The sequence below is a fragment of the Sminthopsis crassicaudata genome, chromosome 1, assembly GCF_048593235.1.
Source record: "Sminthopsis crassicaudata isolate SCR6 chromosome 1, ASM4859323v1, whole genome shotgun sequence".
Lineage (NCBI taxonomy): Eukaryota > Metazoa > Chordata > Mammalia > Dasyuromorphia > Dasyuridae > Sminthopsis > Sminthopsis crassicaudata.
This window is the reverse complement of record NC_133617.1, coordinates 500,384,193-500,401,180: the sequence shown is the minus strand read 5'-3', so window position 1 is coordinate 500,401,180 and position 16,988 is coordinate 500,384,193. Positions and strand designations below refer to the sequence as shown.

The 16,988-nt window shown below is 34.6% G+C and overlaps 1 protein-coding gene across 3 annotated transcripts; it reads right to left on the bottom strand.

The window, feature by feature from the left end:
* Positions 1–4,499: 4,499 nt before the first annotated feature.
* Positions 4,500–16,260, bottom strand: LOX (lysyl oxidase). 3 transcript variants are annotated; one of them, XM_074281518.1, is made up of 8 exons: positions 16,105–16,260; positions 14,865–15,863; positions 14,342–14,450; positions 12,289–12,426; positions 9,446–9,602; positions 7,418–7,513; positions 6,983–7,098; positions 4,500–4,602 (listed from the first exon to the last, which is right to left on the bottom strand). In XM_074281518.1, exons 2-8 carry the CDS (start codon positions 15,580–15,582, stop codon positions 4,596–4,598), a joined length of 1,341 nt encoding a protein of 446 aa, XP_074137619.1. In that variant the 5' UTR covers positions 15,583–15,863; positions 16,105–16,260; the 3' UTR covers positions 4,500–4,595. The 3 variants fall into 3 exon arrangements, with proteins under 3 accessions (XP_074137619.1, XP_074137618.1, XP_074137620.1); XM_074281517.1 differs by lacking the exon at positions 16,105–16,260 and having other exon boundaries at positions 14,865–16,006; XM_074281519.1 differs by lacking the exons at positions 4,500–4,602; positions 16,105–16,260 and having other exon boundaries at positions 6,979–7,098; positions 14,865–16,006.
* Positions 16,261–16,988: the final 728 nt, after the last annotated feature.

Genomic DNA, 16,988 nt, shown 5'->3' with positions numbered 1-16,988 from the left:
CTTGTTCAGTTCAGAAATGGAGTAGGTCAAAGCTCCTATGTATATGTAGCAGAGATAGGCCCTGGATCTCTAGCCTGGGACAGAAGGAGAGACCCCCTTATTTTTAAAAGTAAAGAAGATGGTCTTAGACAAAAAAAAAAAGAAAGCCCAATCAGGTAAAATAACAGTCACTTAAATGTTTATCTATCAACCAAAGGTCTACAGGGTTCTTGTAAATTTGTGAAACCTTGACAGTGTACCAGTGCCATGCCAGGAAACTGAACTGCTTCCATTTGAATTATTTTAGAAAGAGTCTGAAGGTCAGATGACAGGATAAAGCACCAATCACTGAAGTTCTTTCTTGAGCTAAACTGCCAAACATTCAAATTCTACTGTAGAGAGCAAGTTGTCATGTTGACTGGCCACATTGTTGAAATGTCAAATGTAATCATGCGAAAAAAACCATTTTATAGAGAACTTGCCTAGGACAAGCACTCACATGGTGATCAGAAAAAATGAGACAAGGACACTTTCAAGGGCTCTTTTAAGAACTTTAGAATAGTTTGCATTTCATGGAAAACACTGGCACAGGACTACCCAGCTCTTATCAGAGAAGGTGCTGTGCTTTATGAGCAAAGCAGAATTGCAGTAGCTCACAAGAAATTCAAGATGCATAAAGTTAAAGAATCCACCCCAAATGTTCATAGGGACTATTTGTGCCTGACCTGTGGCAGAGCATTCTGAGCTCATATTGGTCTGATCAGCCACAGTTAGACATACTGTAATTTGACTCTTAACATAGTGATGTCATTTTGGTCATCTTTAAGAACTAAGGACAACCACCAACCAACCAACCATCTATTTAAAAGTCATTTAGGGAAACATTTTGAAATTCAGATTCTCTATTCATAAGCAGAACATTTAGACAACCCCAATACTTGAAACTGTTTATTCAAGTCATTTTGTATAAACTTTGCAATCATAATATGGACATACAAGAAAAGAATATGAAAGTGCACTAAAGAATATAATGCATCAGAATATTTTAAATAAAAACTTTCAAATAAAGTTATAAAGATTTTAAAGACAAATCCTAAAGAAAGAGGGAGATATTAAAAACTCAAAACATTGAAAAGGGACTTTTCTCTGAGTTAAACTTTAAATGCTCATTTCCCATTAGTATGGAATCCTATTTTTTACATTCATGTTGAAATAATTCAGCACCATTTAAAAAGAAGCATTATCTATGGACATATCTTAATTGCAAGTGGTAGTATAAAACAAGTTAAGATAAATTTTGGATGCTTATGACTGAAACTTTTTTGATTGGATAGATAACAATTCTTCAAAAAAAAAAGTTTGACAGGAATTGAAAGCTGACATGCACAATAAACTTTGGTGCAAAATAAAGATGAAGCTTTTTTTTGGCTCCATTTTATTTGATTTTGTCAGATCCTTATTTTATAGTTATCAAAAAATATCCAGCAGCACTTTGAAAGGAACCTTTGAAAAATAACTGATATATGGTTAATCTCTTAGCTCCACACAGTTGTTGGGTTGAATTTCCTCTAAAATCTGAAATTTGGAGAACATTATTTCTAGAATAATTCTCAAACAAACTTCCAAGGGAAAAATTTCAATGTATTTGAGACCATAGTTCTTAATAGTTTCATTTTTTAAATAATTCCTAGTAAATTGATTACATAATATATATTTTAATTAAACTTTTACATCAAAAATATGAAGATTTTTCTAAAAATATGTAATTCTTTTCTTTGATTCATTAGCATAAAATAAAAGAAGCAGTGATGATTTTAGGGGAATCTGGAATCTGGATAAATTTTTTGATTTAATTGTAAGATACCTGAATTATCAGATTATCTGAAAGAACATATGGTATGTAAAATTAAATGATATGTAAAAATAATGAGTTTAAAAATTAATTTTTCCCCCTGGCCTTTATTTGTTGAAGCTAGACTTTTCAGAATTCCTGTATTTTTATTTCAACTTTTCTTTCTATTTATCTTTCAATTTATTTAGAGCTTTATTGATTAATATCTGTTACTAGTAATATATGCTGTTATTATATGGGGTTGGGTGGTCATTAGAATTAATTTCTCCAGAGCTCAAAGTTGAAATTATAGGAGAAGGACAGAGTAGAACTCCCTTAAAAATGAAGTTTGTTGACAAAAATCAAGTAATTAAATATTAAATTTAAAATGCAGCCTTTTTGAGGTGTTGGGGAAAGGCTTATGAATATTAGTCGCATCTGCTTGCATGACTTTAAAAATGGTCTTTGTAACACAAACTTTTCCTCATCTTAGAAAATTGAAACAGTTGGCCTATAAAGGTCCCTTTCAGCTAGATCTTTGATCTGCTGAAGCATGATAACTTGGTCACTTCAGCCTGTATCATTCCTACATCTTGTAATAATTTTTTCACATAAAGTGCTTATAACAAGATGGCATAGTCAATGTAACATTTGTGACTTTTATGTATCTAAAAACTAATCAAAGTTTTTAAAGGACAGGTATGTGAAGAACCAGAGGTGTTTGGAGAAAAGGCCTTTACTTCAAATCTTCACTTTGGACAAATCACCTAATCTCTTGGGTCCCAATTTCCTTATCTATAAAATTATATGAGAATGGTTCATTTATCGCATTGAAATTAACTAGATTCTCACAGATCCCTTTCAGTTCTAAATCAATATACTTTTAACAAAAAGATATGTATCTTTAGATGCCAGTCTGGCTCAATAATAATATCGACAGTAGTTCAAAAATAAGTGTTTTAAGATCACTTCTACTAGAAAAGATCACAATTAAAGAAATAATTCCATAGCCCAGATACAGATTCTTTAAAAGCTTTGTGACTATTTCAGTGTCACAATATATATACTACTAAATATTGGTAAATATTTGAATTTGGAAGGCAAGATGTATATTGTAAACTATGTTTTCATCTATGATAGGACCTTTTATAGTACTATATACACAACAGATGCTTAGTAAATATCAACAATTATGCCTTTTGGTTTTATAAACCATGTAGATGTCAGTTCACTTTTCTATGTAACATTTTGTGGAATTATTTAAAAGCATGTTAGAATTTAGATTTTTAAATATTGTTTAATTTATGATAATTTCTGCTTAAGCACCACTAACTTTAAAATAGTTTTATTTCAAGTGTAGATAACTTAAACTGCATCTTCAGCTTTTCAGGAAAAACAGAAGCTATCCAAATTCTGTTGTGGCAAATTATTTCACAGTTTAAAAGTAATATCACAGCTGTCTTATTATACAGTACAGCTTGTTGCTTTACAGAAAATATCCTTCTTCTTTGTCCCCTTACGCTAATAATTAATGCCATATACTAATTTGGGCTAAACTTTTCAGAAAAAAATATTAGTGATTAGCTCCTTATTGACCTAATTTGATTATCCATTATTACATAGACATAAGTCATATATCCTGCATAATACTTAAAACGTTTTAATTATAGTTTTATATATTTCAATGGATCTGTGATTTTATTGATATGAATAATCTCTTCAACAATAAAATGTGCTAGTGATTCTTATGTGTAAAAAATATCAAGTATGAAAGATAAAAAAATATACTAGGGACAAAAAAATGTGTCTTCCATTCATATAAAAAAAGGTTTTCAATATGCATCAATGCTTTGGGCTACCTACTTTTTCGTTGTGACCTGAGAAGATAAGTGTTGGTAATATTTTATTTAAACTTCTATTAGCTTGAAGATTACCCATATTACAAAAATTGTATCTTACTTGGATGGTAGCCTGACTTGTCATTTTAAGAATGTAATTTTGAATATCTCTAGCCATAGACATAGATCAAAGAGACAAACAAGGCATCATAAAAAATAATTAGATTTGGATTGTGTGGTTCAATTTCTTAATTAATTTGAAAACTAAATCTGATTTGTGTTAGAATTGAGCTATGTATTTGGAAGAAAGAAAAGGGTTTATTAACTACTGTTAAAAATGTAAACAATTTTATATAGAAATGTAACTATCTTAATACTTATACTGACATTTCTCTGCTATATATTAATATTTCTTGAAATCAATAATGTGTATTCTTTCCTCAGCACCAGTATTTCAATATTTATTTGTAGGATTAACATTTTCAAATTAATTTTTGCTAGAATTTACAAATTGGTCACTATATTTTGTTGTAATTTAGCACAGTAAAATTTTTTTGCACAAAACAGTTTCAGCTCATTCACTAATAGTTCAATGAAACAAATATTTTGCTGGCTTGTATGCAAATTCCCAAAGCAGTACAAGGCAAGTTTCTTTGAAATAGCAAATGATCTTAACTGTGGAATTTGAAACACTTTACATAATTCACCACAACTATATCATAAGTGTAAATGAAATTATCCCAATCTTAAAATCCAGTTATGTTTTGTTATTAAGCAGTCCAAATGATAATTCCTTTTGTATTTTCTGTGCTCTTTCCCATTTACATCCTACTGAAGTTAATCTAGGTTGCTTTTCTTTCTTTTTTTTCAGTTCAAAACATCAGGCATTGGTTCATCCACTTTTTTTTTTCTTTTTTTTTTTTTAATTTTACTTTTTGTTTTGCCTCTTAGTACCTAAATGAAAAAAAGAGAGAGGGAGAAAAGTTGGTACACATGATACATTCTGTAGAAATGCAGTCATTAAAATTTTCCTATTTTGCCTTTCCTGACTTTAGGCACAAGATATGGAAGCAAGATCCTTCTTCCAAATAATAAAAAACATATACTTAAAGATCCTTAGTAAATGGTCACTAATGTTTAAGAAAAGTAGTTATATATCTAATAAGCGCAGTTTCAGCTTCAAAATATTAAATAAAACCTATGAAAAATTAGTAGAATTGCATAAGTAAGAAAAGAGCCTAGTTGACCCAGTGGATCAATCTCTTCCTATATTCAAAGCCAGCCTCAGACACTTACTAACAGTATGATCCTAAGCAAATCACTTAATCCTCTTTGCACAGTTTTCTTATCTATAAAATAAACTAAAGAAGGAAATGACAAACCACTCCAGTATTTTCTCCAAGAAAATCCCAAAAGGGATCGCACATAGTGAGTCAGATAAGAGAAAAATAAAACTATTAAAAAGTAAAACTGGAGGTCTTGAGTATACAAATTCATACTAAGATGTGAAGAATCACAATTCTGTAAATAATTGTAATTATAAAAGAAATATTACAATCATATTGGTAAATTAATTATTATTGTAAATAGAAGGTAGGTTAAAAGTTATTGCCATGGACTGAATATGTGAATTCTTATGTCATGGAATCCAAACGGTAAGTTATAAATTTTCTAACAATAAATTTTATCCAGGCATGAGAAATTAACATTGAATAATAGAATTTTAGATCAAGAAGATTTGTAGGAGTCCTCATTTTTTATGAGAGGCAGCCTCATATCATGGATTAAAAAGCTGATTTTAATGTCAGGATGATATCGACTTAAGGTTCACCACTGATACATATAGCTGTATGATCAAAGAGGCTGCCTCTATCAATGAAATAACAATACAAAACCAAAGTAAATACTACATGTTCCCCCTTTTAGTCCATATATACTGTATGAAAATTCTGAAAAATTTATTTCATATTAAAATATTAAGGTTTTATTTCTAGATAATTAACAACATGGTCTAAGGGCCATACATCCTGAGTAAATTCTGAAAATATCTCCTTGAATATTAATTTCATTAATTACAATTTTTAAGTTTTCTCTCAAAAAAGTCCACCACAAAAGTTGTATCCAGGGATGAGAATTCAGTATAGAACAATAACATTTCAGATCGACCTTAGTGATTCTTTGAGTCTGGTCCATGTCCTCATTTTATAGATGAGGAAATCGAGGTATAAAATATTATGACTTGTTCCAAATCAGACAGTTGGACAAACTTTTATGCAAATTGAATTTTGCCAAACTATCTACATGTAAAGTTCCCTTTGTATATTGTCACTAACTATATTTGTGATTCTGGACAAGTCACTTAACCTCTCCCTCAGTTTCTTGATCTATAAAACAGGAATAATAATAGTATCTCCCTTACAGGATTGTTGGGAAGATTAAATAAAATAATTAGTGTAAACCACTTACCATGATTCCTGGCATATAGTAAGCACTATTTAATGTTAATTACAATTAGTAATAGGAGGAAGAAGAGTAGACATCATTACAGAAAAACAAATCTAATATGTACATAAGATACTCTCACAAACATTTACAGAAATTAAATTCAGTTATTCTGCCACATTATTTTCATTAAAGAAACCCTCAGGTTAATGCTGGTTTTTATGGGCATCAACTAATTGAATTAGAAAAATATATTTGAAGCTCTCCTTTTCAGAACTATCCCAATTTCTGTGAAAGGATTCATTTGTTGGTATTGCTCCACTAAACCAAGTTAATAATAACATAAAATCTATGGTTAGAAGTCTTTGCTATCTAGGATTCTCTCAGCTAGAAATTTGTGTTACCCAGCCTTTAGATATTTTTCCAGCATTTTTGACATGGAGGCATTGCATGGTTATGGATATCTTCTTGAGTTATGTTTAATATGATTCAAATATGCAGTATATGCACATTATTTGGAAGATGTGGAAAATGTGAGAGTCTTACACTTTTTTTTTTAAAAAAAACAAAACATTCTATAACCATACCTGATAACAGTTTCTACATTTTATAACACCTGTGGTCATAGCACCAAATTATGTGAAATTTTGGTCCTAAGTAGAGAAATAAGAACTCTTTACACACCCACCATTTTGTACTGTCACCCTTACTATCAGTGCAAAAAGAATGGACCTTAATTATGTAATCATTCTACTCCTGTAATATTTTCTATTTTTACAATTTAAGAGAGAATTTAGGGAAAGGGAGAAACACTCATAGTAATTAATAAATGTTATGATAGACCAAGGAATAACACATTTGTAAAGAAAACTAAAAAGTACAAGGAACTTACGGTGAAATTGTACAACCAGAGGCATATGCATGATGTCCTGTGTATCGGATGTCACAGCGTACAACATTGTTTGAATAATCAGACTCAGGCACTAAATAGCTGGGATTCACACTGACCTAATAGAAACAAATAATGTTTATTTTTCAGATGTCATCATTATACATTAGCTAGCTGTTCTTTGTTTCCATGTAGACTAGAACAAGAGGAAATAGTCTTAAACTAAAACTTGAGCAATTAATTAGATGGGTTTATTAAACTTTGAATGAGTGACAAGGAAAGTCTTGCAAACAAGACAAATTTTCATCTGTCTGGGTAGGCAAAAGTGTGGTCTCAAATGACCTCTGTAAATCATGTCAAGTCCTATGATGACTTAATATCTGAATCCATAGATGTTCACAGAGGTTTGCAATCTAAATACATATTCAGGTCCACTACCTTCAGAATGTAGTTTCCAGGTTTTACATCTGTAATGTCAATCCACTGACAATCTATATCTGCATTATAGGTATCATAGCACCCAGGGCTCAGTCCCTTAAAAAATGAGAATAAAATTTGATTAGCATAGTCTTAAGGCTATAATCACATGATACATAATATTGTAATAATAGAATTCTGTTAGCAAACTAAATCTTAGCTAAAACTTTGACACCATACCAAGTTTAGGTTATTGTTCCAATGTTAGGGAAAACAAAAGTGCACACAATAAGTTAAGACCTCTGACATTTCCCAATTAAAAAGAAAAGACTCAGATCAACAAACATCTCATCTGGCTTCTGGCTTTTATGAGTCAACTAAGAAAGTTACAATTTAAAATGATAAAACCAAATTCACTCAAAAGTTTCTAAAATACAACTAATCATTAAAATAAAAGTGTTTGTTGGGAAATCTTTCTGTTGGGTTGAATGTTTGTGAAGAAAATGGTAGATCAGGACCAGTGTGTTATTATGTGACTCTCAGTAGCCTAGGATGTAGGGGTTCTATAAATATACACTAAGGCACAACTTCAAACAGGACTTCAGATTTATGACCAGCTTGTATAGGCAGAAGAAATGGAGCAGCCTTTTTTGAGTAAAAGGACTCTACAACTCTTAGGACAAAGAGAGAGAATCATAAACAAACCCAGGCTTTACAGAAGATACAATTAGATGTCACCTAAAGGACATTATGAAATTGTACATAATGTAAAATGGATTCCAGGTCATTTTTTATTCATCTGCATACAAAGATAATATTGGCAACAACACCCTACAATGTAAATATATATAATAAAATCATACTAGACCACACACCTGCTTATAGATGTGCAGCTTATTCTTCTAGGGAATAAATATTTGTCCAACAATGCATGGACTTTATATATTTTTCTCTATATGCTGTGATGTTTTGAGTTCAGAAAAAGATATAACATAAATATATATCTCTAAAAAGTTTTCTTCTCTAGCATACAGATTTACTTTGCAAGATCCCAGCTGCTGATCAGCTTTCGACTAGATTATGTTGATTTACTTTTTTTCCTGCCAAAATTCATGCTGGAGTGAAACTATATTGTCCACTTACAAATTGGGGCTCCTTATGGAAATACTGACACAGCTTTAACTATGGAAGCACACATTTTCCAACTATAAAACATGTAAACTGCTAAATTCAGCAGTATTTAAAAAAAAATCAGTCCCAGATCTCTGCATCTGACATCAATTATCTTTGAAATTTAGAATGTGTACACATGTATGCATGGGAGAGTAACTATACCCTTCTCTTCTTAGATGTATCACTGAAAAGGCAGACTTTTTGGAAATAACCTTATAAGGAGCTTGCTTTCCCTTTTTCCCTTCAATTACCTTTTTCAATTATTATATTCTTGTAATAATGTATTAGCAAGGTGAAAGGGATAGATAGTTTTAAATAAGCATGCATAGTTCAAATGATATGTAAGTCACTTAGCAAGTTGGCTAAACAACATATAAAAAATTGTCCCCATACCAATCCATGTTACTTGTCTATTCAAGAAGCTATTATAATCTTAATTTAGTCTTAATTATGTTATGAGAAGTAGCTGTCATAAAGGATAAGGATTCTATATACAAACATATACAGAGATAGTGGAAATGAATGAATTGTACTTTTTTTCTTTCTGTCTTTGTCTATCTCTCCATAGTAATAGTGTAAATAAATGAATAGACTTGTTTTTACTATATATGTATACTATGTATCACATATATCTGTATTATATGTATATATTATAAATATATATCCATATCAGATGTAGCTATATTATAAGAATTTATATTACACATATATGTATCTATAAAAGCAACTACATACATTCCATTTCCCATGTATTTTTATCTTTGACAAGATGACTTATTAAATAAAATAACTCGAATAGAAAAAATTGCAAGAGTAAAAATAGAGTATGTCGTTTCTTTCTGTGACCTGTAAGCTTGGGGTGTAGAAGGAACTTACTTGTGTGTGTGCTGTACAGGCATATCGTCTATAGTATCCATAATCACAAGAAGTATCCTCAAGGCAAAAACTTGCTTTATGGCCTTCAGCCACTCTCCTCTGGGTACTGGCATCAAGTAAGTCATAGTGGCTGAATTCATCCATACTATGGTAATGTCTGATAGTCCATTCAACAAAGGTATATTAGTTAATTAAAAACTGGATTATACGTCAAACCATTCAATTCATAGAAAACTAATATCATAAAACATGTCTTCTATCAAAACTGATTCCTTGGACCAAAACTTCTTTTCACATTAAAATTGTGATTATATATTTTAAGGACAAAGAAATATATTAATTTTTTTTCTTCCACATATAAAAACATCAACTTGGGGAAATTCATGTTAATACTTTTACTTCTGAAAGGAGGCTTATGATTTTGGTAATATTGTTTTTGTATTATATTGTGTCGTGATAATTAACAAATTCTGAACTTTAAGTGGAAGTAGTTGATACTTGATCTTGGAATAAGTTCATAAATTTAGATCTAGAGGAGAAGTCATCTTCCTCCTTTTGAAGCAAAAAAAAAAAAAAAAAAAAAAAAGAGGACCAGAAAAATGAAGTCATTTTTCCAACATCATACAAGTAGTAAGCAGCACACCTAAAGTCTAATGATTCAGGTCTAATGAGTCCAAATCCAGTTATCTCTTCCATTATACTGTATGGGTACAGCTGTATTTCTTTCAAGGAGCAGTGATTAATATTTCCTTTTCATAAGATTATTGGTGACCATTCAAAGTTTTATTTTATTTTGTTTTTAAATATAACCTTTCTGTAGCCAAACTTAAGGTTTTAATTCCTGAAATGACAGAAAGGAGGATAATACTAAAACATCAATTGTCACTAGATTAAGAGGGACCTTTTGCAAGTGATCTGTTAAGTAGAAATAAAAATTTTATATTACCCATTTTGTCAGCATTTAAATGAAGGATTAGATAAGGAATTTACACTGTTTTTCCATTCATCATCACTATAGAAGCAAATACTTTTTCACATTACAGGAACAGAAATCAAGTTGACATTGACAAAGTAAAGGCATAGTCATTTAAAATGGTAATCAAGTTCAAATAGGGATAGCTGGAAGGGAGAACAAATAAAACATGCTCAGAAAAAATAAAGAATTATTATTCACAATGGCATCCAAAAAAAGATTGTGTATCCAAGTGGACCACAAAGTAAGCACAATCTGGAATACATATTAAATGACTAGGTAATCTCAAGAAACTGCAAGGCAATCTTCCCTTTAGGCTCAATACTTGGCTTCAGATACATAATGGAGAGAAAATTTGGAAAGACAGAAGAAATAACAATATCTTTAAGTTAAAAATTGGAAGTATGGCATGATATGAGTTGGCAGTGCAGCAAATTATTGTTTTCTGCTTTCCTAGAAATAATTTTTATAATATTAAGGTGATTAAAAATGTAACAAAATGGCATGCATTTTTTGGTTCAGACTTATGATTTCATTGATACAGAAAACTCTTAGTGTGGAAACTCTACCAATGCTGGTCTTAGCAATTGTTCTGCCACTTACAGTCTTAGAAAGTTGCTTGGGACCCTCTTCTTGTCAAATGAGTTGCACATGGTCAGTCAAATAAAGATATATGCAGATAAGTATGTGTGTGTGTGTGTGTATACATGTATATGTATGGAAGGACAAGTCATTCGAAAACAGTCTTCTTGAGTGCAAGGCCAGTTCTATATCCAAGGGAATATATTTTTGTGGAATAAATTTGCTATCTACCCTTTCCATGAAAAAAGTGGAACTTTATTGTAACTTTGTAAGTAATTAAGAAGCTTTTGAACAAGATATTAAGTTACTCTCTCAAGTGTGGAGAGGACAAAGAATATTTCAAATTGCTGAAAACTATTGGATGAAGATAATGAAATAATTCCTAGAGAGCTTTAAAAATATGACTGACTAATATCTATTTGGGAGTTTTGCTGTAGTTCTTTTAAGTGAGGATTAGTTTAATCTTTCAAGGTCTCGTTTAGTTTTTTGATTATCTAATTTGTATTGCCCTTAAAATTATCTTTTATAACACAATGTTAAAACTTCAAAATTAGTTGTACAAGAATATCATACTTATTCAGACTTTATTCCAATAGAGTCCTTTCCTCTACAAGTCATTTTGGAAATAGAATTCTTTTCTAGTGGACAAGACTTAATACTTTCAATTCAAAACATACTAATGTGCAGTTTCAAGCATTATCAAGCAATTTAAAGATTGTAATGATTAGGGAGACATATTACCTCATTTTTCTTTTTTTCCAAATGACTTGGGAAAAAGTGAACAATTATTACAATGAGACAGCATCATACCACCATTTTATAGAAAGTTGAAGACTATTCATCATTACAAAAACCAAGTAAAAGCAGAAAGAAAGAGAGAGAGAGAGAGAGAGAGAGAGAGAGAGAGAGAGAGAGAGAGAGAGAGAGAGAGAGAGGGGGGGGGGAGAGAGAGAGAGGGGGAGAGAGAGAGAGAGAGAGGGAGAGAGAGAGAGACAGAGACAGAGAGAGAGAGAGAGAGAGAGAGAGAGAGAGAGAGAGAGAGAGAGAGAGAGAGAGGAGAGACAGAGACAGAGAGACAGAGAGAGAGAGAGAGAGAGAGGAGAGACAGAGACAGAGAGAGAGAGAGAGAGAGAGAGAGAGAGAGAGAGAGAGAGAGAGAGAGAGAGAGAGAGAGAGAGAGAGAGAGAGAGAGAGAGAGAGAGAGAGAGAGAGAGAGAGAGAGAGAGAGAGAGAGAGAGAAAAGAGAGAGAGAGATTTAAGAGTACTGTACAATAATCAGCACACTCACTGGTGACAGCTGTGCCACTCCCATGAATATCTTGGTCTGCTTGGTAAAAAATCTGATGTCCCTTGATTTTTCACTCGTTGGGGAAATCTTAGCAGCACTCGGTTATCATAATCTCTGACATCGGACCTGTATGCTGAACTGCAGTTGTGGAAAAAAGATAGTCACAACATAGCTATAGTGGCTTCCTAATCGACCTTCTCCTTACCCTTCTCATAGGAAAATAAAGAGATGACACTTAAAAGCCAGATGAATAAAAGGACAATAATTACCCCTCCCCAATTTTTTTGTGTTATATCACCAGCCAATTAAAAAAATCAAGGAATTATCCTGAACCATGGATAAAAAGGGAATCTAAGTATTTTTCAGGGAACTCCCTCCAACAAGGCAGATCTAGATAGTAACATTATGATTTAGTAAATAAATCTTAAGAAATTGTCCAAAGCAAATAGGTCATTCATCTGGTCAAAAGTAAGGATTTGAATCCCATTCTTCCTGATGCTGTCTATCATCGATCCATGCTACTTCTCAGTATCAGATAAATAAAGACGCCTATTTGGCTGATACTTTATATGTTTATAAAATAATTACTTCAAGAATTCTTGTCAATGATCATAAAACTAGCAAGTGTTAGTTTCTTCTAGGACTTAAGAGCAAGTATTTAGATACTGGATCTAAGTTACTATGTCATTAAAATGAAGTTCAAATTAAACAGGTAATCAAGTAAATGATATATAAATATGTTCAGTCCATGAGAGAGCACTAAGGTTATACAGTATTGTAAAAGATATTGCAGTACTGCTAGAGGGTCATTTCTTTTTCCTTCCTTTAGTAGAAGCAAGAAGCACTAACAGAAAGGCCAAAATTAGCCAAAGAATAAACATAAAGGAGGCATGAAGCCCAGCATCCCCAAATACTTATGACTACCATGAGTAATAAACAGGGAGGCAGTGTCAAGCAATGAATGGGAAATTTCCTCCAGCCTGAAGGATTAGGGTTTCAATGAAGCCTCTGACATACACAAACTATGTATATGTCTCAGTAGCTTTGGATACTTGCTACATTGGTAGAGGGATTTCCTCTGAAATACAAACAATATAGTTGCACTAGGCTGGTTTTTTAAAAAGCACATTTTTAAGCCTGTTAAGGTTTGACCTACTTTACAGAGTTATAATCCTAAATACATTTTTGGACTTGTCTTGGAATATGTTACCATTCTCTGAAATGCCAAGGAATTTCTTCTCAAAGTTAACTTTTTTTTTTTTTTTTTTGGTGGCACCTTCTAAAGCATCTTGGGCTCCCTCTATTGGCTGTTCAGTATCAAAACCTAACAATTTCTATTCTTCAAGGATCCTTCTTTTAAAGCTGTTGAAAAAGCAAAAACTTCGAGGCTTGTAAAAGTAAAGCCAGAACATGTTAATTACAGCTACAACCAAAAGAGGAAAAAACAACCTTTGCCAAGTGAATGAGACCACAGTAGCAAACATACTTTTCAAGTCTTCTAAGAGGTCATTAACATGCTCTATAATTTCTTTTTTGGGTAGGTTTTGTGTGTGTGTGTGTGTGTGTGTGTGTGTGTGTGTGTGTGTGTGTGTGTGTTTTTTTTTCTGGAGGGTCAAATTACAGATGTTTTATTCATTTTACTGGGAATGGCTGTTTCCCATAGAAGTATGTGGGCTTTTTTATTAAGTCGAGTACAATTTCTTTTTCTTTAATCATGATAACAAGACCCCATTGCTTTTGAAACTTGAATATAAATAAGCCTGGGGCTTCAAAGATTCAGAAGGAAATAAACAGACACTGTCTCAATCTAAGCCATTCTCTTCATTTTCTACACAACAGTTGGAATGGTTATGAGCAGGGGCCAAAAAAAAAAAAAAAAAAAAAAAAAAAAAAAAGCACTCTCATCTTATCATCTCCAACTATCCTGTCCTCTTCACTTCCCATCTCCCACCTGTCCAGGACCCCAGCTGCCATAGACAAGACTCCAGGAGGAGAAGAGCAGCGCAGAGAGGAAGAGTCCGCATTAGGATCAGGAGAAGACCCCGGCCCCTACCTGGCAAGACAGTTTTCCTCCGCAGCACATCTCAAGTTGTACATGGACATCCTCTGCACGTACGTGGACGCCTGAATGTAGTAGGGATCTGGCACCAGGTCTGGGAGACCTACAAGTCGGCCAAGAATAATCAGAAAGCCACCAGCACCTTGAAACCCTGTTACTAACCCCGGCTTCCAGTCTAGCCTTCCTACCCATTCTTTTCTTCAAATCCTTCCCTTCTTTAACTGAATCCTTTCACTAAAATCCCTGCTAGGTAGACTAGGTAGAAGGAGCAATGGGGACGGGAGAAAAGAAGACAACCGAAGGATTTTCGCGACTGATTATGTGGCAGTCTCTTATGTAGGTCAGGAAGACATACACGGGTGCGGAGTTCTGGCTGAATCTGATCTTTGGGCTCCTCTTAGAAGGAGCAGCAAGGTGGCCCTTTTTTGGGGGGTGGGGGGAGGCGGGGTAAGGAGAGTGGCGGAAAGGAAGGAGATATCTCGGATTTTTTGCACTTCTGATTGTGATTGTCACTTACCATACTGGAAGTATCCAGTCCCATAGCCAGGTCTGTGCCTACTTCCTGGACGTGGTCTTTCGTAAGTGTCATAGTAATTGTAATAGGGGTTGTCGTCTGAGTACTTGTAGGGGTTGTAGGGGTCATCGCCCACCATACCATCCACTCGGCTCGGAGCTCTGAGGTTGCTTAGAGTGGGGCGACTAGTCGCAGGGGTCCGGTTGCGGTCCTGGGAGGCAGGACTGGAGCCCCGAGCGCGGCCCCTAGGGCTGCTGCTGGTGGTGGAGGTGGCAGCAGGGAGGGTGGAAGCCGATGGTCCGGCCTGCTGCCGTTGCCCAGACGGCTGATAACCAGCCTGGAACCAGTGCCGCGCCGCCGGCTGCCGCCTGCTGTTCATACTGTGGTGGACCGGGGCTCTCACCGACGGCAGCGGACGAGAGCGCTGGGAAGTGCCATTATTTCTGAGCAGCAAGACTGGCGTCTGGGGAAGCGAGGAGGAGACGGAGGAGACTGCGGAGGAACTAGCGGCCGGAGCCCTTCGGCGCGGAGGCTGGTACTCAGAGCCCAGACTCAGAAGACTGAACACCTGCCCGTTGTTCTCCCACTGAATCTTTTGCCTCCATACTGCTGGAGGAGGAGGGTCTCGTCGGGGCTGCTGGCAGGCCACTTGCAAAATGTAGCCCAAGTGTACGCACAGATGCAACCGAAGAAGGATAACTGCGGGTGAAGGGAAATGCATCTTTCTCTCCCCTTTAATCCTCACAGACACGAAAAGCGTTGTTTAAACAAAATACAGAGGAAAAAATCACTTTGTGGGGAAGGAAAAACCGTCTACCGAAGTATTTCAATAGTTACCGAGGAGCGCCAAGGATTGAGTGTAGACTGAAAAAAATAAAAGAAAACGCGAATGTGGCGTCTTACCCGTTCCCCCCCTTTCCCAGTGTTTATAGAAGAATGATGGGGAGAAGAGCAGAAGCAAAAGCGAGAGGGCAGCCTCTCATCGTCGTCGTCCTGCTTTTGCTGGTGTCTGGAGTGAAGGAAGAAGGAGGGATGCGAGATTTTAAACTTTCTGGCACATTTGCAAAGTTACACAAGCGTTTCTTGGCAGTGCTGCTCCTATGCTATTTGTTCACGTAATGCGATTGGAAACGTGCAAGTCTGACAGTTCCTCACATCTGCCCCCTCCCTCTTAACCACCTCCCCCCAAGACACGTTGCACATAGAGAGATTTCTTTAAGGGGAAAGAACAAAAAAAGGATACACATCCAGCGAGAGACACACGCGACCCACATCTTAATCTTGGGCGAACATGCAGGAATTTCAGTGGATTCAGACACATTCGAGCAGCCAGACCAGGCGACTGTGCCAAAGTATGCAGAAGGAAAAATGCTATTAGGTCATCAAACACAGGAAGACTGGAAAGGGGGAGGTAGGAAGACTTAGACTTGACGGGAGTGAAGGGAACATGTTTTGGGGAAAATATTCTGGTTAAGAATTCCATGTTCAGGAGGGGGAACAAAGCATATTTCCCAATACACTCTGACTTATGGGAAATCCTCTCATCCTGTAAACTCTGAGCTATCGAATTTTGTTTTTCTGGGTGTAGGTAACATGAGAAATGGGTTACAAATTCATCTCCCGCAGTGAAATTTCTAAGTGAAATTTCACATGGGAGAAGGACGGTTGACCCAGGTCCATAACCAGAATAAATAAATCCATTCCCCTGTTTCAAAAACTAAACCCAGAGGTCTACTTTTATCGGAACGTGAAAAAAAAAAAATCTTTCATCTTGACAGTGCATCTTAGGAAAAGGTTGTTAAACAGATTGTTCAGAATTCGGCTGTAAATTAACATCTGAACTAAGAATCCCTTGCCTCCTTCCTCTACAGCCTCTCCTCCTATAGGAGAGAAAGTTTTTATTTTATTTTTATCACTGTTTATTAAATGTGCAATACCACTGATATATCACTGACAAATAATAGGAGACATCAAGATTTCTGTCTGAAAAACTTCCAAACCAAATAAGATTTTCCTGAGGACTAGGGAGTGTCCTTAGTGGAAAGGAGAATGAGAAGAAGGGTCAGCAATTCTGACTGGAATTAGTTGGCAAATATAGTATAGCTGTTCACATGTCACTTTTATATT